This window comes from Orcinus orca, chromosome 16 (genome assembly GCF_937001465.1).
Source record: "Orcinus orca chromosome 16, mOrcOrc1.1, whole genome shotgun sequence".
NCBI classification, from domain to species: domain Eukaryota; kingdom Metazoa; phylum Chordata; class Mammalia; order Artiodactyla; family Delphinidae; genus Orcinus; species Orcinus orca.
In genome coordinates, this window is record NC_064574.1 from 74,565,335 (window position 1) to 74,591,581 (window position 26,247).

At 46.4% G+C, this 26,247-nt stretch overlaps 1 protein-coding gene across 1 annotated transcript in view; it reads right to left on the reverse strand.

The window, feature by feature from the left end:
* Positions 1-26,247, reverse strand: part of GALNT17 (polypeptide N-acetylgalactosaminyltransferase 17) — a 449,556-nt gene that overhangs the window by 189,878 nt on the left and 233,431 nt on the right. The window contains exons 4-5 of the mRNA XM_004268765.3: positions 7,722-7,896; positions 3,082-3,279 (exon numbers count right to left, since the gene is read on the reverse strand). Coding sequence (XP_004268813.1) covers positions 3,082-3,279; positions 7,722-7,896 — 373 coding nt within the window. The remainder of the gene's footprint in view (positions 1-3,081; positions 3,280-7,721; positions 7,897-26,247) is intronic.

A 26,247-nucleotide genomic window follows, 5' to 3' on the forward strand; every position in this document is an offset into this window, starting at 1 on the left:
CTCCGCAACAAGAGAAGCCACCGCAATGAGAAGCCCGTGCACTGCAACGAAGAGTAGCCCCCGCTCACCACAACTAGAGAAAGCCCACGTGCAGCAGCGAAGACCCAACGCAGCCAAAAATAAATAAATAAATTTATAAAAAATAAATAAACAACATAAAATGGTTAATTAAAAAAAGGGTATTGTATCTGTTTAATAACATCAGAAGGGCCATAAAAAGTCCTTCCTACAATTAAATATCTCCATCAACTATTAACAAATTAAGCATTGCATAAGTTATGATACATTAAAAAGGGATCATCTGATTCTGTTGTGTACATCAGAGATATTAATGACTCATGATCACGACTCCATTTTCTTCAGTCTTTTTAAAACGCGTATTAATCCTCTGTTAACGTGACCTAAAGTACACGCTCAGTTTTCGCCTAGTGCCTCACATACTCGGGGATAGCTCTGTGTTCTGGCCATCCCAAAGCACTGCACTGTATCCATTGCTTTTCCTCTGTCCCTAACACCACCATTACACTTTCACTCCCTTACCCGTCACAGCTGGAGGTCAGCCTCCCTGTGTGTCAGGGATGAAGCAGTGCTTGGACAAAAATACGAAACTCACCGGCAAGCCATCGCTTCAAGATCTGAAGGCCACGGGGTCTTTAAGCACACCCCATTAATTTTGTGTTAATCGTGGTACAATACACATAACATAAAATGCACTGTCTTAGCCATTTTTACATGTACACTTCAGTAGCATTAAGTACATCTGCAGGACTGTGCAACCAAATTCCAGAACTCTTTTCATCTTGCACAACTGAACCTCTACACCATTAAATAATAATTCCCCATTCCTCCCTTCTCCCCAGCCCCTGGAAACCACCATTCTACTCCCTGTCTCTGTGAATTCGGCTATTCTAGCCACTTCATGTGAGTGGAATCGTGTAGTATCTGTCTTTGGTGACTGCCTTATTTCACTTAGTGTAATGTCCCCAAGGCTCATCCATGTTGTAGCATGAGTCAAATTTTCTTTCTTTTTCTTAAGGCTGAATAATATTTCATTGTATGTACATGTCACATTTTGTTTCTCCATTCATCTATTGATGGACATTTGGGTTACCTCCACCTTTTGGCTATCGTGAATAATGCTGCTATGAATACGGGTGTACAAACAAACATTTCTTTGAGACCCTGCTTTCGACTCTTTGGGGTATATACCCATAGGCAGCATCGCTGGACCATATGGTAATTCTATTTTTAATTTTTTAGGAACTGTCATACTGTTTTCCATAGCAGCTGTACCACTTTATATTCCCACCAGCAATGCTCAAGGATTCCAATTTCTCCACATTCTTGCCAACACCTGTTATTTTGCTTGCTTTTATACAGTAGCCATCCTCATGGGTGTAATCTCAACCATTACATTTTAAATATCTCTGCAGGTTACGCTTTGGTTCTCAGATAACACCTTGGTGATGAGTCAACATTATTATTTGCAGAAATCCGAGAGCACAGCCCTGCAGCAGTACACGAAGACACTGAACATCTAGGCTGGGCTGGGAACTGAGCCATGAGACATCTCCAGCTGAGCAAGTTATTAGCCCAAGATTACCTTCTTTGTTGCATAAATTTGCCCGTGAGTGGCTCTACCCTAATGCAATCTGTCAGCTTTCAATTTGTGCCAGAAAATAAGAGAATATGCAACGGGGGGGGGGGGGGTCTGTCCATCTCAAAATCCTCCTCTGGTTGATTAAAAATTTATAAACCGAGAAAGAACTTTATGGGTACTTGCAAAAAGTCCTCACTCCTGTTCCACAACTGCCCCCTTTATACCAACAAACACTGTCCTAAAACGAGGGCAAAGTAAGACGGCCCCTTCCACCTCTTCTAACGTGGAACCACGAAGATACTAAGCCAGTTTTGACCCTCACGTAGGACTCACAGAAAGTACTGAACTGTAACTCGGGTATCATCTTTGCTGAAAGTCAAAGCGTTTGTTGTCGGCTGAACAATATTCCCCATCCACCCCCCCCCCCCAAAACCCACATCCTAACCTCTGGAAACGGCAAATGTCACCTTATCTGGAAAAAAGGACTTCACAGATATGATTAAGTAAAGGATCTTGAGAAGAGGGAGACTATCGTGGGTTATTCATGTGGACCCCAAATGCCATCACAAAGGCCCTTATGGGAGGGAGGCAGGAACGTCGAGGAAAGAAGGCAGCCATGTGATGAAGGAAGCAGGGGGAGAAAGGGAGGGGATGTAGCCGTGAGCGGAGGAATGAGAACAGCCTCCCAGAGCTGGAACAAGCAAGGAAATGGATTCTCCCCTCCAGCCTCCAGAAGGACCCAGCCCTGTAGACACCCCGCGTTTAGCTCTCTAAGGCTCACTTCAGATCACTGCAGTACCTTTAGAAAGTAAGAGAGTAAATTTCTGTGCTTTAAGCCCCTGAATTGGTGGTCATTTGTCACAGAGGCCACAGGAAACGAATACGACATCAGAATCCACCTACTTCATTCCCCATCCTTTGTATTTGAGCTTCCCAACTGGTACAACATGAGGGATCTATCTCCTTGCCTCCAGGGATGCTGGGTGGGGCCTGGGGCAAAAATCCTACAGAGCTGCCTGAAGGCCCTGGGTTACCGCAGCTACCACAGAAATACTGTCCTTCTCTACGTGCTCCTGCGTCACGGCGACTGTGAAGCACGCAAGTATGAAAAAGTCCCAGGAATTCATACCTTTCAAACGTCAACACTTAAAAGCACCTGAACACAGTTCAACAGATACGAGGAAGAATAAAAAAAAAGTGTGAGCCGTCCTATCAATTTCCATCCTTCAGGACTGCTGTTTGATAAGCTGCACTGGAGAATTCTTAGCGGAAGAAGCAAAATGCAGCGTCCTCTCTCAGCAAGAAAACTTCAGTGGAAAGACACCCCAAATTCCTAAAGCAGCTATTTCCACACTGCAGCTCCATCCTCAAGTGGTCCCTTCCAGCCTCCCTCCCTCCCCCCTCTCCCCGGGTGGGTGGGGTCCTCTCTCCCCTGGGATCTGGGGACAAAAAAGCCACTGGAGCGCGTGCTTGGCACAGACCTGATGGGAAGGGAAGGGTCTCCGGCGTCCCACCAGTCTTTCGGGGGGCTGATGTACATGCACCACAGCTCCCAGCTGTACCCGTGGGCCGAGTTCTCATACCGCTGCACCTCGAAGGTGTCCTGTTTGATGTTGTCGATGGACGGGAGGATCACCCGCTTCCGGTTCTCCTGTATCCGCGAGAGAACTGGCTCGGCCCTGAAACACAGAGAAGCAGAAATAAAATCTTTCACCTGTGGCTCACCCGCACCTCCACCGGCCCAGACCCCAAGACCACAGACAATGAACAGAAGCGTCGTAGCTAAAGGCTGGGCAGGCTGGAACTCGGAGGGAAACTGGGCTCCCAAGTGGCTGCTCCAACTGGATCAGGGGGATTTTTTTTTTTTTTTTTTTTGCGGTACGCGGGCCTCTCACCGTTGTGGCCTCTCCCGTTGCGGAGCACAGGCTCCGGACGCGCAGGCTCAGCGGCCACGGCTCACGGGCCCAGCCGCTCCGCGGCACGTGGGATCCTCCCGGACCGGGGCACGAACCCGTGTCCCCTGCATCGGCAGGCGGACTCTCAACCACCGCGCCACCAGGGAAGCGCTGGATCAGGTGGCTTTAAAGGAGCCCTGTGACGTGCAGCTCACGCCCTCACCCCTGTGGGGTTCCCACAGTACTGCCTGCGTTGGCATGAGAGGCCTGAAGCAGGGACTCAGAACACGAGGGCTTCTGCCCCGGAAAGTATGGCCTGTCTTTTATACCAACAGTGTCTAAGCCAAAGCTTAGACAGATACGAGGAAGAATAAAAAAGTGTGAGCCGTCCTATCAAGGTTCCTGATAAGGTTTGCATCTCCCCACAGTTTTGTACAGTGTTTTCAGTTTCCCCTCAGGCACTGGCCGATGCCTCTGGTTTTTTGTTTTCTGCTGGAGCTGAATTGCCTTTTCCCCAAATAGGTCACTTCTGCCCTTGATGGCCTGGTTTCAATAAGCCTTTCACTAGCTTCTTTGTGCGTGTGCCTATTTCAGTTGTTTTAATTGATTATTTAATTGATTTCTTAAAAGGGATCTAATTGGATGGGTTAGGGATGGCAGGCAGGAACTAACTGAATGCAAGGGCAGGCAGGATCCTGCCTCTCAGCTAGCCCGCCCGCTCAGGGCTACAGCAGGCGACAGGCAGGGACCTGGCTCCGGGTTTAAGGTGTAGCCCTGCCAGCTTAGGAGAAAGCAGATGGTCAGGCACCCCTGGCAGAGTGCGTCTCTGACGTAGACGTAGGAAGGGATCATTTCCCGTATTCGAGAACGAAAAGATGGCTCTCATAAACCAGGGCATTAATCTCCCTGCTTAGAACAGGGCGCAGGCTTTGGAAAGGAATCAAGTGAAAATCCCATTCCTCTGCATTATTTCGAAGAATAATGAGAACGCTCGGCCTCCATTCCATCTCTTTTCATTTGCATCTGCTGAATTACCTGTTGGCACATCTCGTGTTTCTATTTAAAACGAGCAATAAAATATACCCTGGGCCATTTACTGCCTCCGATAGTTTGGCACACACCTTAGAGACTGATAACCAAATGGGACTGACTTTCCCTGGTTTCTAGATGTGCTTCAGAGCTCCGCCCCCTCCAAGTCCTCATTCTTGTTGTTCTCCTCCAGGAATGCCCTTGTGCCCAGGCAGGAAATCTAGCCACCCACACAAGCTTCTCTAATCAAGTGCCACCTCTTCCAGGAAGCCTGCCTTTATTTCCCCCAGTAGAAGACTCTCTCCATCCTCTCAACTCTTAGAGCATCTTCTCCATCATATTCAAGTCACCCTGATAACACGCTGTCTTTGCTGATCTTTGAACACACGTTTTTCTTCCTTATAAGCTCATGATAGCAGATATTTATCAAGCACTTACTACTTGCCAGGCACCATTCCCAACATTCTGTATGAGCTGACCGATATAAATCTCGCAACAATCACATGAGGCAAATACTATGATCACCATTTTACACATGAGGAAACTGAGGCCCACGGAGGTTATGCCCCAGCCCACACAGCCAGCTGGAGGTAGAACCAGGTTTCTAACCCGGATGGTCTGGCTTTAGGCCCAACCCCTAAGCTCCACAGCCTCCTTGGATGGGCCATCCTTCCCCTAGGCTGGTCTGGTGCCCTGCAGGTAGAAGCATTCAGCTCGGCCGTCACTGTGTGGGGGAAGTTACTGAGTGTCGGGCAGAAGACCTTGGTTCAAATCATGCTTCTGAAGCTGAGGAGTTCCGTCTCCCAGTCTGTGACAGAGCGTACAACCGTTCCCAGCGATTTGCTCCCCTGCCTCGGGACATCCCGCTGATGACCCCGAGGCCTGCGGTGTTTCCCTGCTGAGGGGCACGCTCTCCCTCAACCCCAATTAACGTTTAGCTTGGACATGTGACCTACTTTGGCCAACAGAAGGTGTGACCATGTCACATCTGAGCAGAAACTGTTATCCTTTTCCCTGAGCTACAAAAGTGGTACATCCTAGGCAGGGGTGCTCCTTGGGTCCTGGGACGCAGAGGCCGTATGGAGCAGAGCCACAGACAGACAACCCGCAGCGGATCTGCCATGTGGACAGGACGGAGATCGTTACTGCAGTGTGACCTAGTGAGAGTTGCGACACACTGTCTATCTGCCTTGAGGACATACACCCCTCTGTTGGAAGTCTGGAAAATGAGTCTGAAGGGCTAAGACTGGATCACAGACATCAGTCAAAATTAGACTCTAGGCTCCTGGAGGGCGGATACCAAATCTCACCAGATTCTGAACCCCAGCTGAGTGACCAACTGTCCTCTTTGCCCAAGACCGTTCTGATTTTACTACTGAAAGTCTTGCATTTTGGGAAATCCCTCAGCACTGGGCAAACCCGACCAGGCAGTCACCTAAATCACAGCCTAGAGCGGTCTTTGGGACATGGTCTCATCACCCAGCGAATATCTGTCAGTTAGTTTAAGTGAAAGATATTGAAGGTCTGAGCCGGGAATGTGGAGGTCAAAACGGAGAGAAAAAGGCAGACGTGAGAAACAGAGGAAAAGCCAGCTAAAGCTGGAGGTGGCTTGCATGAGTAACGCGATGGGGAGAGAGGAATCAAGTGATGGGGACATGGGTGGTACCACCAGTTTTGACAGGAAAGAAATGAGGAGGGAATGATACGGAGGAAAAGGTGAGACAGGGCAAGGCTGAGGCTCCAACGGAACATTCAAGGGCTTCTGTTCAGAAGGCTTCTAGCTCAAGGGTTCCCAAACCTGAGTGAGCAGCAGAGTCCCCTGGTGGGGGGCTGGTTAAAGCAGCTTACTGGGCCCCATCCCCAGAGCTTCTGATGTCATAGGTCTGGGTGGAGCCCAAGAATCTGCATTTCTAACAAGTTCCCAGGTGATGCTGACGCTGCTGGTCTGGGGACCACACTTTGAGAATGGTTATGAGAGATAAACAGTGGCGAGGCTCAGAGGAGGTCAGGGCTGCACACCTACAGCTGTGTGTCAGGGTCTGATGGTGGCAGAAAAAGCAAGGAAGAAAACTGGGGTCTGAGATGGCAAGAGATGCCCGTGTGCAAGTGAAAGGACCAGCAGTAACGGTGACCCCACGTTCCAAACCTTTGTGTGGTCATGTGCATGACCATCCTTTTCTCTGGCCATTAAAAGGATTCTAAAGTTTGTTTCAAATGAAGAATAGACATTTTAAGGCGTAATTAGTGATGGGATATTGGCTCTTCAAATATGGTACCGTGAACTTATTCAAGATGGTATCATTGAGTGTAAATAAACATTATTAATGAAATTAAAGACTCTGCTTCTTACTAATTAAGCAATCCTGGCATAGGGGTTTAACCTCTGACTTATCATTGGTTAGTTAGAAGTAATCATATAACTGTAAAGCTCTAACCTAATTTTAACATGCTCATTGACTGATCTGGGCTTTTTTTTTTTCTTTGGTACGCGGGCCTCTCGCTGTTGTGGCCTCCCCCGTTGCGGAGCACAGGCTCCGGACGCGCAGGCTCAGCGGCCATGGCTCACGGGCCCAGCCGCTCCGCGGCATGTGGGATCCTCCCGGACCGGGGCACGAACCCGCGTCCCCTGCATCGGCAGGCGGACTCTCAACCACTGCGCCACCAGGGAAGCCTCGATTTGGGCATTTTTGACGCTTCACTCTCTTACATCCAAAATCTACTCCCTGTACGCCCATCGATTTCTCTCATATTCTTTTCACCTGGAGAAACATGAGGGGCCACGTCGGCAGAGAGAAACCCTCCCCTTCCTCCAAATGCTGTTAAAGATGATCCCAGAATTTTTTTTTTTTTTTTTTTTTTTTGGCCACACGACGTGCGGGATCCTAGTTCCCCAACCAGGGATCATGCCCTCACCCCTTGCATTGGAAGCGCGGAGTCTTAACCACTGGACTGCCAGGGAAGTCACGATCCCATAAATTCTGGGAAGCTTTGCCTGAGCAGGTAAAACTATAACTGAATCTCTTGTTTTCAACAGTCAACCATCCTCCCCGGAAATGGAAACGAGCAAAGCAGCAAAAGATTCTCCATTCTCGCCAGCGCCCCAGAGGAAACGGCCAGAGTGGCCCACCTCCCAGACTCCAGCCCTGCTGACCATGCTGCAAATCCCGAGCGCTTCTAGCCTTCAGCTTGTGACCTACCAGCCAGCGGTGAACTCCACGTGGGCATCAAAGAAGCCGGTGACCTGGCCGGTGGCCACCTTCCAACCCTCGATGCGAGCTCGGATCAGGCCCTCTCTTTTTCGATTTCTCACCACCTTCACCAGCCCGGGGTAGCGTTTGTGGACATACTCCTCCAAAGGGGCCTTCAGCTCCTCTACAAATGACAAAACACAGGAAGGTCCGTAAACGTGTCAAATGTGCATCCAACCCACTGTGAGGCCGACAGATCTTCAGTTAGTCCAGAGATTGCAGAAAATTTTGCATGTTAGTCATTTTAGTAGAAAAGTCAACTTGGTCCCAGTGATTCAGGAGACATCTCTGACTGATGTCCTTCGGGGTTTCTTTCTGACCCTCCCTCCTTCCTTGGCCAGCATTCCTGTGCCCCCACTGTCCCCTGGGTCTTGTTTATCAACTTTATATGGGTTTTTCCATCTGCACATAGGCTGGTTCTCACAGAATGTGTTCTGGGAGGTCCAGACCCAGAGTCACACCCTAGATGCAACATTAACAGGGTTTGTGCTTTGGTCCCAGGATGTGAAAGAAATCCTTGCTCAGCAGTAGAAACGCTACCTTGATGGTGAAAGAAGGCCATCAGGGCTTGAACACTCCCTCCTGCCACCAGCAGGTGGTACAAAGTGCGTGATCTATATGATCTAATTTAATCCTTACGGCCACCCTAGGTGGTTGCTAGATTAATCCCATTAATTAACTAGATGAATTCCACACTGCAAATTAAGAACAGTCTTAGGGAGACTAACCTGTCCCAAGGTCACAACCTAGGAACAGAAAAGCTGAAACATGGGTCACATGTGTCTAATTCCACAGACGTAAAGGGATATCTTTGTGTACTTGAGAATCACTGTCTCATCACAAGGAAAAAAACATTATTTTTAATTTTTTTATATCTATATGAGATGAGGATATTAACTAAACCAATTGTGGTAATCACTTCACAGTATATGTCAGTCAATCATTATGTTGCACCCCCTAAACTTAGGCAGTGCTGTATGTCAATTATATCTCAGTAAAAATGGGGGAAAATCAGCAGGTGTCGAAGGATGGACAGGGAAGGGTTGACGGAGAGAGGATTCTGAGATATGCACACTCCAAGGATGCGCCCTCGGAGAGCCTCAGGGGTCCAGAAGCAGCCCAGCTGACTCAGATGTGAGTGGTCCACAGACAATACTTTTGGAGACATCGTCACCTCTGACCTTGCTCTAGAAAAACCCACAAGGCTGTATTTACGGACATTGTGCAGACCCCTCACTTCCCAGTTATACACAGCAATGTTTGGCAAATTAAAGCCATATACTTGCAGCACACGTAGAGGCTGCCCTCTCTAGGTCATCGCTGTTGTCCCTGGGAACGATGCAGCCATGTGACCCAGGAACAAGTACAGAAAATGGGGGGTTTAGGTGGATGGGAGTGAAAGAGCCCCCAGGGGTACAGAGACATGACGTAGTTCCTGTCAGCTAAAGGCATGGATGGTGGGGGAACAGGAGTGTCATGGGCTGAATTGTGTAGCCCCCCCAAATTCATCTGTTAAAGCCCTGATACCCAGTAACTCAGAATGTGACCATATTTGGATATAGGGCCTTTAAAGAGATGATTAAGTTAAAGTGAGGTCCTTAGGGTAGGTCTTAATCCAATCTGAGCAGTGTCCTTAAGAAGAAGAGATGTGAACACACGCACAGCCCCCAGGAGCACGCACACAGAGGAAGGACCATACAAGGACACAGGGATCTTGGACTTCCAGCCTCCAGAAGAGTGAGAAAATAAATGTTGTTGTTTAAGTCACCCAGTCTGTGGTACTTTGCTATAGCAGCCCTAGCAAACTAATGCAGGGAGGAATTAGTTTGGAAAGGAGAAAAAAACAGAACCTGGGTGGAGAAGGGGCAGAAACTCTAAGGAGGCACAAGGTGGTTGGGTGTTCATACTGGACTCAGACTGCCTTGGGTTCAGAACTCTGTGCTACCTTTTACTACCTGAGTGACCCTGGGCAATTTAGCCAATGTGTGCCTCAGTTCCCTCATCTACCGAAGGGGGATGATAAATACAGTCATCCCTCAGTATCTGCAGGTTCCAGGACCCCCAGGGATACCAAATCCACAGATGTTCAAGTCCCTTACAGTTGGTCATCTGTACCTGCAGGCTTCACATCCAGGGATACTGAGGGCTGACAGCAACAGTATGGACACCACAGGGTTGTGGTGAGGATTACAGATGTTCATAAATTCAAGAATGCTCAGAATTATCCCTGGCACAGTGTAAGTGCTCAACACGGAGTAGCTGATATTAGTAATTAACTTCCCTCTTTCCCGCAATATAAGTTTAGGGCAAAGCAGCCCAGGGAGCCTGAGGAAGCCATGTCCAAGATGGAGAAATAGGCCTGTAAACCAGAACTCTGGTTCTCAAACTGGAGGCCACCAACAGCATCAACCGGAGGGGCTGAAATGGATTGCTGGGTCCCTCGCCCACAGAGTTCATTTTCAGAAGGTCTAGGCTGGGGCACCCATGCTCTGGGTATGGGGAACCACACTTTGAGAACCACTGAGTTTGAATGTTTGGCAGGTAGCATTACACCCTCAGTAAGTTATCTATTGTTTGTCTCTTTGCCCGGTTTGCTATCATCTTTGCCATCATCCCAGAGCTGGTGAGGGGCCTGGTTCAGAAGCCAGGCTGTGGGGACCGTCGAATTCTTCACTCAGCCAGGTACATGGGACTGGGGTGACCCAAAGAATTTTCAGCTTTTAGAGACCATCTCCTGACTGAATGTTGGCTGCATTTTCCCGTCTGTTCATTAAATTTCTTGGAACAAGAATGCTAGCAAGAAGGCCGGACGGGCCATGCTTGCCTGGTTTTTCATTTACTCCCCTCGAGTGCTGGGTGGGTGGGCAGGCGATGAGGGACACACCATGGAAGGCAATGGACTGGTCAATGGACCCACAGAATAATACGGTGGGAATCCTGCTCACCCTCTAGGGTTGGCCTGGGATGGCAGGAATCTCAAGAATGTCTGTGAGTTCAGGGAGAACGTTCTGGACGCCGAGTGCCAGGTGCCACGACAGGGACCTGCAGGCATGGTTGACCTTCAGCTGCCAGGTGACCTGGGACCCTGAGGTGCTCTGCCCTGTAACTGGATGTCAGGTCCCAGCCATGCCGGTCACCATGTCTAAGTATCAAGTGCTCTCCACATTTGTTCAGCGGTTGTGACTGAGCCTTCAGAGGAGAGAGATAAACAGGCATTTACAAGTTTGGCAAAAAAGAGTGAGGTTTGCTACCACTGCCCTTCAACATCTCCGGGCTAGTGGGATATGAATATTAAAGTGCTTTGAAAAGTTTAAAGGGATAAAAGGATAATGCCTCATCATTTGGTACTAGCCTATGGTTGCTAAGAATAAATAAGATTTACATATAAAGCCCTTGACATGCATTCAAAATCTTATTTCTAATACTAATTGGTCTATTAATATTATTCACATGAATCCATTTTATAATACCCCATGAACAAGAGCACATCCTTCTAGCTAGTCAGTATCATTTTAAACTCCAGGCACCATCATTTTATAGCAGTAGTCACCAGCCTCCATCTTTCAAGATTCAGTGACACATTGTTCCAGACACAATTGAAGTGACGCCCTGGGATCTTTCATGGGAACACGAAGGGAGATGCCAGCATCTGACTAGCACGGCTCGAGAACAAGAGACACTGAGAAGGCTTCATTTCCCAATCCCTGTATGTGATTCTGGACCCAATAATGTATTGAGTTGTGCCCCGGCTTGGATTTAAAATCAATTCGGACACAAGCACTCCCTTGAGATGCTTACAGTCTGGGCAAGGAGATGAGACATGCTCAAAAAATTCCAATATTGAGGAGCTAAGGGCCAAAGAAAAATGGTCGTAGAGGGAAAGTGTGATGGAGGGTCGGGGGGAAGGTCATAAAGGGAGAAACGATTTTGGCTGCGGGTGTCCAAGGAGAAGGTCGTATGAGTTAATCAGCAGGTTTGGACGTGTGCTCTCACTACTCCAGAATACACAAGCACACAGCAAAACACAGGCGTGGAACTGGATCTGCTGAGGCGACAGAGTCACTAGTGTCTGGGAGACCGGGAAAATGCCATTAATCAGAAAAGAGGAAAAGAAGAGAAGCGGAAGTTGATGGGTTCACCTGGGGACAGGTTGAGCGGCTAGCAGACCTTTGGGGGCTGAGTGCTGAACCAGGATAATGGTCCAGAGTGAGAAGACAGGGCACAGAGTGTCAGGGACATGGTGGGGAGAGACGATGGCACAGGAGGGAGTGAGAGTTCCAGAAGAAGACTTAGAACCCCACTTTGGGAAACGTGTGCATCCAGGAGGCAGGAAGCAGAGCTAGAGGACAAGACGGGCTAGAAACAGCATCACAGGGGCAGAATCCTATCAAGCGTAGAGTTTCCAAAAGAAGAATCTGTGCATTCATTTCATAAATATTTATAGAGCGCCTACGTGGTTGAAAATGACACAATCCCTGTTTTCAAAGAGTTATTCAACATCCAATGTCAGGGAAATCAAATGAGTTAGAGAAAATGAGAGCTGAGAACAGGCCGCTGATCTAGACAAACAGTAGCTTCCTGATGGGAACAGTGAGAAAAAAGAATTCCCTTCTGGACGCAGCTGGGCCCTTCGGGGACAAGGTTAGCTTAGGGAGAAGTGGATGAGTAGGGCAGCTCAGGAGAGATTTCCAGAAAGGCTGGTCCTGGTGGAACAGAGTTGTGACAGCCTGAGGGCATTGGGGTGTTGAGATTTCAAAGTTGCTTTAAAGTGAGAAAGCCCACGAGTTAACTGAATAAAAACAAGGCCTCCAGACTCACCATGGAAGGAAACAAATTCTCAACCTGACAGCGGTAAGAAATGTCACACCCATCATCTAAGATCCCTTATCATCCTTAACAGATGAAACCATTCCTGGACATTATAATGACAGCTAAGAAAAACATTTTACATACGATTTTTCTCACCGACAGACTCAGAGAAGAAAACAAAAACTCACTTCTGCAAAAATAAATGTTTACCTACCATTTTGGTAAGGTTTTGGTAAGCAGCACTTGAGGGTCAAGAGGGGAAAGGCAACCACTGCCCGTGATCGGAAGGGACCAGACGGGAGATATATCTGCTCCTTAACAATAAAAGGACCGCCTGTCATCCAGGCTTAAGGAGTAGACGTTGACAGAAAGAAAGTGACAAACAGTGAGAACTAAAGCAAAAAACATTATTACAGAATTATATCCAGATCGCACAATTTCAGTGATATTAGAGAATAAAACATCAGCCTAGTCTCTCGTCTCTAAACCCTGCTCAGAAAAAAGTGTGGACATAGAAGGCATCTCCACCTGCTCCCAAAACTAGTGCATGAACCTGGGTACCACACAGACGTGGGCTTGGAAGTGGCCACACCGTCCGGGGTTGGGCCCCATCCGTACCTCTTAACCCGCGAGTTATCAAGTCTTGCTGATGAGACTTACTGAACGTTGTAATTCTCCTCAAGGTATGGAGACTCAAGAGAATCAGTCTAAGTTTAGATGGTGTTTCTCAAACTTTAACCTGCGTGAAAATCACCAGCAGGTCTGGGGTGTGGCCCAAGAACTTGCATTTCCAACGAGCTCCATGAGGCTGCCACTGCTGCTCTGGTGAACGCACTTGGAGAAGCTCTGACTTAGAGCTGACCCCCTATCCAACCCCACCTGTGATGAATTAACCCCTGTGCACAGAATAGGTCTCATCCGAACTGGGCAGACGTTCCAGAATCCCAGTGTTGGCCACCGCCTGTCTCTGCTTTTCCCACTGCCTGGGCCTTCTTGTTCCGCCTTGTCTGTAAGATGGAACCCCTTGGAGATGACCTCAACCCCTTGAGGTTGCCCCAATACAGCAACCTCACCATTAGTCCCTTGACAAGGACCCCTGATGTTCCTGGCTTCTGCTCTCACTCCCACAATCTATTACAATGACAAGTGGTACAATTCTACCAACACTGCTTCTGCTGCCATCCGTGCCACCATCACCATCACAGCCACTTAGAACCAACACTTCTCCCTGCCAGCAGCTGCTGAGGTGTGGGCATGCTGCTCGCTGGGAATGCATGGGTTGTGACAGCTGGGATGAGAAAACAGCACATATGGCATGTTCCAATTAAAAACAAAAAACAAAAAAAACACCCCGCCTGCCTCAAAGCCAGAGTTCCTCAGAATGTGAGATTCCGCTCTACCTAGGAATCACCTGGCAGGTGACGCAGGTTCCCGGGCTGCCCTAGGCAGTTCTAATTTAGCGGGCTTCGGTGGGGTTGACCAGCACTCCAGATGATTCTCCCACAAACCCAGAACTTCTCAAAAGCACTGCCTGATTTTTCTTTCATTGTTTTTTACCGTGGTTAGATACACATAAAGTTAACCTTTTTGATCATTTTAAAGTGTACAATGGCGTTAAGTGCATTCACAGTGTGGTGCAACCTTCACTGCTATCTAGTTTCAGAACTTCTCATCACCCCCAAAGGAAACTTCACACCCATTAAGCAGTCACTCTCCGTGTCCTGCCCTCCCCGCAGCCCCTGGCGACCACTGATCTGCTCTCCATCTTGGCCTCTTCTGGATAATTCATAAAAATAGAATCATACAAGATGTGGCCTTTTGTATCTGTAAGCCCTGGTCGATTTTGAAGGGGCGGGGGCTGAAGTATTTTGTTTGAGTGTGAATTTAAATCCCTAGGCCTTACTGAAGGTCTGATTCTTGTTCTGCTGCCCATTAGCTTTTCTGATCCCCATTCTGGTAATTTGGTTCACTGGAAGCTTATTTGCAAAGCCCCTCCGGACTCATTAAAGGGGGTTCTAGCCTCTCAGAGGGGAGGATCCAACCCATGGATCTGTGTTCACACCCCCAGTGTCCCCCCGACACCAGCCTTTCTCCCCACCCCTGATGGGAACTTCCAGCTCACCATACTTGGGGACTTTAAGTCGGCAGAGGGAAAAAACACGGTCCTTAACACAGATTCAGCGCAGCCGTTAGGCACGATGCCCTACATTTCTGCAGTGCCTTTTTTTTGAGATTTCTTTTTTTTTTTAAATATGTGAATCAGCCATGATGCCACTGAAAGAAAACAAAAAATAGATTAAGAACACCTGGATTTTCAGGCATGCCTGAGAATACCTTTACGCCTGAAATAACTAACCAAAACTAAAGGCATAAAAGTGGCCAAAGATCAACAATGCATTTTTTTAATTAATGTTTTTTTAATTTAAAAAGGGAAGGGGGAGAAACCTCATGCAATATGTGGGTTTCTATCTGTCAGATGGAGTTAGTTAAGTCCCAGAAATGAATCTGGGCTTTGAAGGACCTGAAGTTTATATAATCTGAAGGATCCCCTTTAAGAAAATGAAAAAAAAAATCTCTTTTGTAAATTTTACAAAAACCCACAGGCCTGTGAACCACTGTTAGGCTCCCTACCCACTGCCGCCTCCACACAAGTGAGGGGCCCCAATCATGAGTTTCCATAGCTTCAAGGTGAGTACACCCTGTGAGGCGGGCTTCTTGGATGCAAAATTGCTCTTTGGCTGACAATCACTACCTTTCGAACATTTCAGATACTATGTTTGTCTGTATCTATAATAAAATACTGATATCCCCTAACTGCTAGCCAAAGCTGACTAAAAATGTCAGCTCATCATGAAATGCTCCAAAATACTACTCAGATGAGTTCTCCTCTCGTATTTAACTCGAGAATGATCTCTCTTGTAAACCCGTAACATTCCTCGAGTTTTGCTTTCACATGTACTGAATCCTAATTAAGGATATTCTGTTGCAATTGCTTTACCTCTGGCAACTCTTTCTACCCTCATCAGCACTCTGTGAGGTAAGGGGTATTATGATCCCCATTTTATGGAGAAAGAAACTGAGGCCCAGAGAGGGTAAGCACTCGGCTGAAAGTCACACAGTTCAGAAGCGGCATGCCTGCCCTCCTTGTCATTCTGCCCGATTCCTGCGGATGCGAGGCCGTGAAAACTGAAGTCGTTCATCTGCTCGCGCAGAACTCAGCCTTGAACGTGGGAAGTCGAGGCCTGACTCAGGCCTGGCCAGGAACTGGCTCTCTCTGGAACTCTGAAGCCCCCATGCTTCTGCTCTGGGCATACTTTCCCAGCCATCCATCCACTGACAGTGGTTGGCCCTCTCCAGAGAAGAAGCCCCCCCTGGCTGATTGAGAGGCTCCAAGGGAGGGGGTAACAAGGATAACCGGCTGAACTTCAAACTCCTCCGAACAACCCCACTAAACTCTGAAGGGACAGCAGTGACGTAAGAGCCACGCCCCTCCCCTCCGCTGCCACGCCCACCGCTCCATTGCATGGACCTGACGAGTGTGTAAAAACCCAAGACGAAATAACCCAGAAGGCGTCTATACCGTATGTTTCATTCTCTGGGCATCGCTCAGCTTTGTGGACTTAAATAATGCATTTTCTGACTACAGGAGTGAAAAAGAGGTGAGGCGAGAGCCAGAAATTTTGGGAAGAATGGGGGAGATTAAAAAGGGATGTTTTTGCTGTGTATGAAAGCATTTTAAAGGCGATTCCATAGTGAGATCAAAGCAGGGAGAAAAGAAAGCGAAAGACAAAAAGAAGCAAGAGAAAAGATGTGAGGTGCAAAATACCGAGGTGTTAAACTAAATATATCACACGGAGTTGTGCATTCAGGAGAGGGGCTTTGAAAAGGAAAGCCATCTCTGCTTTCAACTCCTTTCTTAAGAAATTCCTCTCCACCGCTTCTTCCATTTAAATTTCATCTTAAAAAAAAAATAAATACAAGGAGCCCAAACCAACAGGAAAACACCGCAATGCCTCTAGGGGTGCCTCCAGATTGCTCCCCCAAATTAAGAGCGTTCCCCTATCTCACCCCATCAAAAGGCAGTTGAAAGTCCGGTACTTGCAGCTGATTCTAATAATAACATGTGAATTTAAGCGATAAAATTTGTCTGCAGCCTGGAGTGTGTTTTTCTTTCATTATGTTTCTTATTTACTGAGATATTGATTCTGAACGCTCTGAAGCTGGCAATCCTCTTCCTTTAAATAACCAAAGTCACCGTCATTAAGGGGGCTCGGGGGGAGCAAAACGGCACACAGGAAACAGGAAACCCTGGAGAGAACAGGGTCACAGCGTGGCGCTTGGTCACTTCTTGGAGTTTTCTTTAAGTGCAGCTGGCAGCCAGGAATGGAATAAGTAGAGTACAGCCTCTGGTCAGTTTCCCCTTCTCCAGTATTTTGGGGACCTCTGTATTCAGAGCCCTGAATTCTCCAAGGTCAAAGGCAGTATGGGTCCTGTGCAAAGAAAAAAATGCTTATGCACGCTCACCAAAAACTGGTGCAGGTGAAGGTGTCAGGTAGCACGAAAATGTTCTATAAATAGCAGCTTTGATTAGGGTCCAAGAGGTTTGCAGAACCTAACATGTCTCTTCTAGCCCAAGGGAGACGATCAAGATATATAACAGCCAAAGACAGGCAATGACCGGTCAGAACAGATGCGAGCTGGAAGGCCACGCCGGGATGTGCTGGCTGAACAGCAGCTCTGCAGGTCCCAAACCATCACCGCACCTGACGGGCACACACGGGGCCCTCATTCGGACTGAAGACTCGAAAAGCCCTACTGATTAGGTACTCCCAGGGTGCACAGAGCAGGGATGTTCTGAGGTGGAAAAAGAATGAAAACGGAAAGGTCTCTGGGAGGGAGGGTACCTTGGGGCCATGTGCATGTGTGTATCATTGTGCTCCTACACGGAGCCTGGGGGCACCTGAGAGGCAGTGACGCACCTGGTCAGGAGCATTCATCGTGAGCTGCTGCACGATGTCAGGGTAAACAGTTAATAGGGATAATACTGGTCCCTACCTGAGAGGGCTGTTTGGGGTATCAAATAAGTGGATGCATGCAAAGCGCTTAGCTCAGTGCCAGGAACACAGAAGCACTCGATAGATGTTAAAATGATTACTCATTTTTTATTGCGTGTGTCGCTGTATACTGAAGGGAGAGTGGACACGTCTTGGGAAACAATGAGATGAATCTGGTAAGGGGACAGGAAGGCTGCGGGGGAGGGAGTCTTAAACCAGAAGGAAGCGGAAAAGCACAGAGGGAGGTGACAGTTCCCAGGGAGGAGGCCCCAGAGTCCTGGTTCCGGGACGAGGATGGCTGAGTTGGAGCCCCGGCTCCTGCAAATTCTGGCTGCGCTGCCGTGGATTACAGCACTTCCCTCTCTGAACTTGAACTTCTTTTTTAAAATGGATATCAATGACCATCTCCCAGTGTCAAAGGGCGTGGTCAAGACTCCAGGAGATGCGTGCTCAGTTAGCACCATGGAGTCGTGCCCAGGAGGGGAAAGGGAGTGTCAGAGCCCCTCTGCATTTGTGCTGCCCAATCCGGCGTTTCTTGACATCCTACAGGGTGTCAGGCCCCCTTGAGACCAGACATCTGATGTGTAAGACAAGGAAGCTAGCGGCCAGGCTGGACCTGGCCCTCAGGATTCAGAAGGCAGCCATCCTGCCCTAAGGGTAAGAGGAAAGGAAAAGATTTGTTCCAAACTGTGTGCAGGTGCCGGGCACAGTCCCTCCCAGACCCTACAGCACAGCCTGAGGCCACAGAGCCTCTGCCCGGTAAGCAGCCCAGAGCTCACAGCTAAAGTGACCTAAAGGTACTCTTGGCAATGCCAACTCAAGGATCCACCTCACTTTTCAAAGAAAATAACATTAAAGCTCCAACACCACTTTTTGGGGAACAAAGGTGAAAATGGCCATGGCTGGCCTTCCTGACGATATTTCCACCAACCCCTGGGCTTTCTTTTCTTTTCTTTTCCTTTATTTTATTTTTATTATTTTTTTTTTTTACCTTTCCTTTTTTTTACATCTTTATTGGGGTATAATTGCTTTACAATGGTGTGTTAGTTTCTGCTTTATAACAAAGTGAATCAGTTATACATATACGTATGTTCCCATATCTCCTCCCTCTTGCGTCTCCCTCCCACCCTCCCTATCCCACCCCTCTAGGTGGTCACAAAGCACCGAGTTGATCTCCCTGTGCTATGCGGCTGCTTCCCACTAGCTATCTGTTTTACGTTTGGTAATGTCTATATGTCCATGCCTCTCTCTCACTTTGTCCCAGCTCACCCTTCCCCCTCCCCATATCCTCAAGTCCATTCTCTAGTAGGTCTGTGTCTTTATTCCTGTCTTACCCCTAGGTTCTTCATGACATTTTTTTCTTAAATTCCATATATATGTGTTAGCATATGGTATTTGTCTTTCTCTTTCTGACTTACTTCACTTTGTATGACAGACTCTGGATCTTAATCCACCCTTCCCTCTGTCTCATCTGTCAGCTTCTCTGATCTCCAGCCTGGGCTAGGCTGTTCAAGGAGCCTTTTTTTTAATCCCTCCTGCTCTGCGGCTGCTCAGCGTTGTCACGGGACGTGGTCAAGCTGTCCCTCCTCAATCCTGTGGACCAGCAAGATCCTCCATCTCTGACTGGGACTCTCTCTCTGAAACTCCAATCCACCCGTCAATTCTTACATGTCAAATCCCATTGCACGCCTCCCTCTCTATGCCCCAAGCACCTGTGCCTTGAGATCCGGGTTTGTCTACGTCCCCCCACTGCTGTTTCCTCCCATCCACATGTCCAAGTTCTAACTGTGTCTCATGGTCCAACTCAGGTGCCACATCCTTCTCAAAGGCCTCATTTATTTCCCCAACTTGTGGGAACTCCAAGTGTGAATCTCATGGACGTTGTTACAACATTTGGGGTCCACCGTCTGCCTGTCCACCCTGCCCCCTCCATTTCTGAAGACTTCCTCCCTGGTTACTGGTGTGTGGTAGTTCTATGCATGACCCTGCCCTCCTGGCCACAGCTGACAGGTCCAACGAAGGGTATGTGACCCAAACTAGAGCACCAGGTTCCCTTCCCTGGGATTCCCCTGGAGAGGTGGTCCTGTCTCCCTAAAGTGGCTGAAGCTGTAATTACAATGTCAACTTTGGGCTATCTTTGCAGCCATATTTCCCTCCAGATGGCCTGGAAAACTGGTGGTGGCCAGCCTTCCCAAGCCGACAGGGGAACAGAGAGGCTCAGAGACCGTGGAGACCCGGGACAGAGAAACCTGGCAATGTCTGAGTGCCTGGGTCTCACTTTCCCTTGGGTTAGCCTCATGCCCATCCCTGGGGTGTATCAGCCCCTCCAGGACCTTATATTGTTGGGTGTTACCTAATGGGAGCTCAAAATCTGATCCCAGGGCAACACTTTCAACACAGTTTTTGGATTACTCCTGATTCTGCAGGAATGCAACCCATTCCCCTTATTATCATAGTCAAGGTCACCAAGACTAACACAGAAACTTTTCCTCCACTGGAGGCTGGGCTGGAAGATAAAAAAACCAATCAGATTTTTAAAGACACAGTGTCACATAAATGGACTAAATGACCAAAGAAGTTTGCTTGAACATGTGTCTACCATAACTCAAGTGATGGGGCTCTTGGGCATTTATCCCAAGGAAATGAAACTTTATGTTCACACCAACATCTGTACACCAATGTTCATAGCACCGTTATGTGTAAAAACCCCAAACTGAAACAACCCAAATGTCCTTCAACAGGTGAAGGGTTAAACAAACTTGGTAAACCCACACCACGGAACACTGTGCAGAAGGAAGAAGCCAATCACAAAGGTTATGGTTCAATTTACAGAATATTCTTGAAATAACAAAATTATAGAGATGATGAACAGACTAGAGGTTGTTAGGGGTGAGGTAAGGGGAGTTGGATGGTAATAAAGGGGTAGCATGGGGGAGCTTTGCGGTGATGGGGCAGTTCTGTATCTGAACTGTGGGGAATCTCACCTGTGATCAAATTGTATAGAAACACCTCCCCCCCCCCACACACACACGTTAAACTGGTGAAATCGGAATAAGCTCTGATCATACAATTTGTGGATCGCACCAGAGTCAATTTATAGGTTGTGATTAGTGCACTAGAGTTTAGCAAGATGTTACCCGTGGGGGAAACTAAGTGAAGGGCACATAAGACCCCTTGTACCTTTGTGCAACTTCTTGTGAATCTAGAATTATTTCAAAATAACAAGGTTTTTTGTTGTCATCACTTTTTTTAAGCCAGTTAGCGTACGAAGCTTTAGCCGGGGTTCTCACACTATCTCTTGTGTAAAAATATACACACTCCTTCTTCTCCTCTCCTCCCCATGGCCTAAAATACACAGGGAGGAATGTAAATGCACAACCTAATCGTGATTACAGACCCACAGAGCAAATGCCGTCACATTGCAGTGATCTGGTTGGGGACAAAAACAAGTATTATTTCCAATCAGGAAGGCTCTTTACAAGCTGGGGAGAGGCAGGCAGATGCTGTCCCAGTAAGGAAGCCTGGCCCAGCGTGGAGCTGTGTGATAACAAGGTGTCTCTTGGCTACTTTACTCAGAGCCTCGACAACACAGGAAAAGTGTTATCTTCCTGAAACACAAGACCTCTCCTATCTCTGCAATTATAAACCAAGAAGAAAAGCAAACAGTGTCAGTATGCCTTCTCCAAAATCCCTTTCGAAAGCCCAGAGGGTTGAACCTTCCACTGAAAAAAGTTCTAACTTGAGCCATCCTTCTTTCAACCGTTGAACACACCAACCAAGAGAAGACCCTGATCAGGTGTGCTTGCTCCACGGGGAAATATTAGTGACAAGGTCTACAGCCACCAAGAGCACCGAGAGACGCCAATCATGATGACTGGAGATAGGTGGTTTGGGAGACCTAAATCAAAACAACTAGAGTATTGAAGCCAAGATACGTACAACAATGCCAAATACAAAAACTCCCAAGATGATGCCGGTGAACGTAGAAAGAAACACTTTGCACACATGCCGTTTAAAGGAACGTATTCAGTGATCCCTATAACTTGGTGTGCAAGGCACTGGGAACGTAGCCCAGAAGGAACTATGGTTCTTACTCTCAAGGGTCTTATAGTTTAAAGACGGGCAAGTGCACAGAGGCAATTCAGCGAGCCAAGTGTTGTGCCAAAGTACACACTGATGCCTGGGAGCAGAGGCCCCCAACCCAGCCACACCTGGGAAATCCAGGAGGGCTTCCCAGCAGGAGTGACACAGAAGTAGAATGTTGAGGAATAAGCTGGAGCTGGCAAATCAAATACCACCACAAGTGCACTCAACAGTTATGCCCTTTGTTATACTGCCAGGACCTGTGCTACATGCTTTACAAGTATTACCTCGAAAGCTTGTAATTTAAACCCTGCAAAAAAGCCACTATCATCCCCAGTTTACTCAGGCTCAGAAAAGGTAGGTGACTTGGCCAAGACCTCCACATACTATTGCTTAAGGAAAAGAGGAAGAAAGTTTTTCAAAAGTAGTTAAAAACTATTGACAAGACATGTATTATATATATAATCTTATGTATTAAAGATTGTAACAGTGGAAACGAAGAAGCTTCTAATATTATTTCAACTTGATGGCTAAAGTTACCCCTCAGTTTGGAAGGCACAGTAAAATTCCACGGGAATCTGGACTTGACATATCCAAACGGTGAACTCAATCCCTCTCCCAAACCTATGCTACCGTACTCCTTATCTTAGTGGATGGCAGCAACCTGTCCTGTCACCGGAGCCAGGACCCTGGGAGTCCTCTTTGACCCCTCCCTCCTCTTTACCCTCCTTCATAACCAATCAGTCCTCATGTGAGTCAGCCTCAATGTTTCCAAATGTAAAATATTTTAGCATACGAAAACAGGATATTTCAAATAAGTGGTGAGGATGAATTATTAAATACATTGAGATAACCATACTTTGAGACAAGGGTCTCTAGGTTAAAACTTTCTCACACCTGATACAAAAATATGTAATCTGTTGGAATTTATTTTGAAAAGAAATATTTACCTATAAGAAAATATGCATGAATATTTGTACCTTCTAGGGACCACGAATAACTTTCTTAGGATGTTACTAAAGGAAAAGACTGATGGATTTGACTATATAAAAATGTAAACTTTAGGCTTGTCTAAAAATACTGTAAACAAATTAAAGTGAAAGCTCAAATTGAGAGAAATATCTATGAAATGAACATAAAAAGTTTTTAAATATATACAAAGTTCTTATAAATTAATAAGATAAATATTCCAACAGAAAAAAAATGAGTGTCATTATTAATGGGCAAATCCCTAAAAAAGAAATATGGTCAAATGTATGAAAAACTGTTCAATATCACTAATATTCACAAAATGCAGATCTAAAAATGATATGCTATTTTTCACTCGTCAGAACAGCAAAGATGACAAAGATTAATAAGACTTGGTGTTGGTGAGGATACAGAGAAAGAGATAGTTTCGTATACTTTTCATGGGACAGTACACATATCTGGAGAACAAGTTATCAATTCCTATTAAAAGTTCTTAAAAATAAGTATGGAACTTCTGGGATAAGATAATAGATTTGACTCGTGAATTGGACAAAAGTCACTGAAAACTACAATAAAGGGATTAAAAAAAAATAAAATAAACCCATAACCTTCCAAGGGCAGAGAAGACAGAAGACGAGACATCAACCATGAAGCTGGGGAGGCTGGAAAGCGGATTCACAGATCGACAGATGTGTCCGACCCCTCTGCTGTCAAACCCTGGAAGTCCAAGCACTCAGAGTGTGTGTGTGTGTGTGTACATATATATAACAATGTGAAATATTCCATTTTACTTTACAGTTCAGTGATACTAAGTACAATCACATTGTTGTGCAAGCACGTTACCACCATCCATCTCCAGAATGTTTTCATCTTCCCAAACTGAAACTCTGTATCCATTAAACACTAACTCCCCATTTTCCCTCCCCCAGCCCCCAGCTGCCTAATCACCTCTTAAGAAGTAATCATGAGCTGACAACAGGCTCGCAGGAGGGGAGAGAAAGCCTCCAGGGTGGGAGATGGAAACTAAATAACAAAGAAAAAAAGCACCTTCTGGAAACAGAACACACAGGGAAAAAACTGAAAAACAAAACATTATTAATATCCTCCAAGGGATCAGAAAACATATTGCTTCCATTAAATAAAAACAATATGCTATAAAAAGGAACTCTCAAGAGAATAAAGATGAGGGCCTGGAAGCAGAATCCTGATAGCAGATATAAAAAACGGAAAAGAATGGAAGGGAGATAAAACTGAAGAAAGCAAATATGTCAGAGCAAAAAGATAAGGAAAGGTAAGGAAGCAGAGAAAAGATAAGAAAATTGGGGGTTCAGTTTAGGAGGTTTAATAATGGAATACAGTGGGAGATGCTGAAAGAGATAACTGAGAAAAAATGGGGAGGCATTATCAATTAAATATTCCAAGAAATTTTCTGAAAACTGACATTAGATTCCAGATTGAAGCCACTGGATGACCTACACCAAGGCTCATCACTGTGAATTTCCAAACTCTGCAAACAAAATGAAGATTCAAGCTTCCAGAAAGGAAAGAAACACGCAAAAGATCAGGAATCAGGACTCTTTTGTTTCCTCTAAAAAACACTGAAAGACAGAAGATAATGGAGCAAACCCATCAATATTCTGAAAGAAGGGGATATCTAACTCAATCAGGCCATCATTCACACAGAAGATTTAGGAAAAAGCTTTCTTCAGACATGGATAATCTCAAAAGATTTTATCTTCCTTGTAATATTTGTCAAGAAACTTCTAGATGTTGAGTTTCACCAAAATCAGTATGTAAACCAAGAAAGAGAGAGGCATGGGGTCCAACATAGGTGGGGGGCAAAGGAGATCTCCAGGAGGATGGGGAAGGGAGATAGGTCCACCATGGCCAACCATCACATGGGAGTGGTGTGGCTTGAGGCAGACGGGTTGAGGGTTATCGTTACCATCTCTCCTGCAACCTGACCACACTTAAAGCTGAGGGTAGATCATCCGAATAAGTCTGGTCCCCATCCTTCCCTATAATTAGATGTTCTGACCAGAGATTCACTAAGTTTGTGCTGGTTTTCCATGCCTGCAGCTTGGACCAGCTGAGGTCATTCATTTCATCCTTATGCTCTGACCTCCTCCTGAACATAGGCAGTATGCCTTGATGAGGTCAGAACCAGAAAATAGAGGACACGTCATTCCATCTGTCCAGATTTTTGCCTTCTACCCAGTACCTGGTTCACACGATAGCCCTGCCAGGTGCCCCCACTGGGGTAAGCCCTGTATTTCCCTGGGGTCATTGATGACCTAGCTGACTCCCCAGAAGAGGCTTTTGTAACTCTTAGGAAAGCACAAAGGTCAATTTCTTGTTCTTGACATGGTAGGATAACGAGTATTTATTAGTAAGTACTTTTTTTTTTTAAAATAAAGGTGTCAGACAAATGAATCTATTTATGAAACAGAAACAGACTCACGGACATAGAGAACAGACTTGTGGTTGCCAACGGGGAGGGGCTAGGGGAAGGATGGAGTGGGAGGTTGGGGTTAGCAGATGGAAGCTGTTATATAGAGAATGGATAAACAACAAGGTCCTACTGTACAGCACAGAGAACTACATTCAGTATCCTATGATAAACCATAATGGAAAAGAATATTTTTAAAATGTATATATATGTACAACTGAATCACTTTGCTGTACGGAAGAAATTAACACAATCTTGCAAATCGACTATACTTCTATTTAAAAAAAGAAAAAAAAATTTAAATCAAATAAAGGAGTCAGGAAAACTAAGCAAGAAAAAAAAAAAGGTATCCAGATTGGAAAGCAAGAAATAAAATCATCACTATTTGAAGAGGATATGAAAGGAGAACGGTAAGTTAGTCACTGGACTGACTGAGTTTATGGTCTCAGAGGGACGCTGGGTAGCCACCTAGCAGACAGAAGACACACAGGTGTGGAGCTCGGGGGATGGCTTTGGAGGTCACCAGAATGTGCACAGTGGAGGAGGCTGCCCAGTGTATCCTGATGGTGAGAACCATGTGTGACCCCAACTGAAGCACAAAGCCGAGGAAAAGGACGACTGAAGGACGATCAGAAGACAGTGGTGCCAGGGCCTCCAGAGGAGAAAGATGCCAAGAAGGAAGCTGCCAGCAATGTCAGATGTGGCCGGATCGGAGAAGGAAGTGCCCGCTGGATGTGGTGAGCAGTGATTTTGCCTAACTGATTTCAGTGCAATGGTGCACAAAGGTACAAAGAATTGCCTCTTACTTGGGATTAATTTAGGCCAATGGCAACATTCAAGCTGAATGAAACAAACGACTTGAAAAAACAAAAACTAAAAGGGAAAATCCCTCACTTGCCTGTGTACCCAGATCCAGAGTTACCTGGCTTTATTCACGCTTTCCCCAAGCCAGTCTTTTTTTTTTTTTTTGGTAAGTTCTTTAAAAACCTCTTTTTTCTTTTTTTTTAATTTATTTTTTTATACAGCAGGTTCTTATTAGTTATCTATTTTATACATATTAGTGTATACATGTCAATCCCAATCTCCTAATTCATCCCACCACCACCCCCCG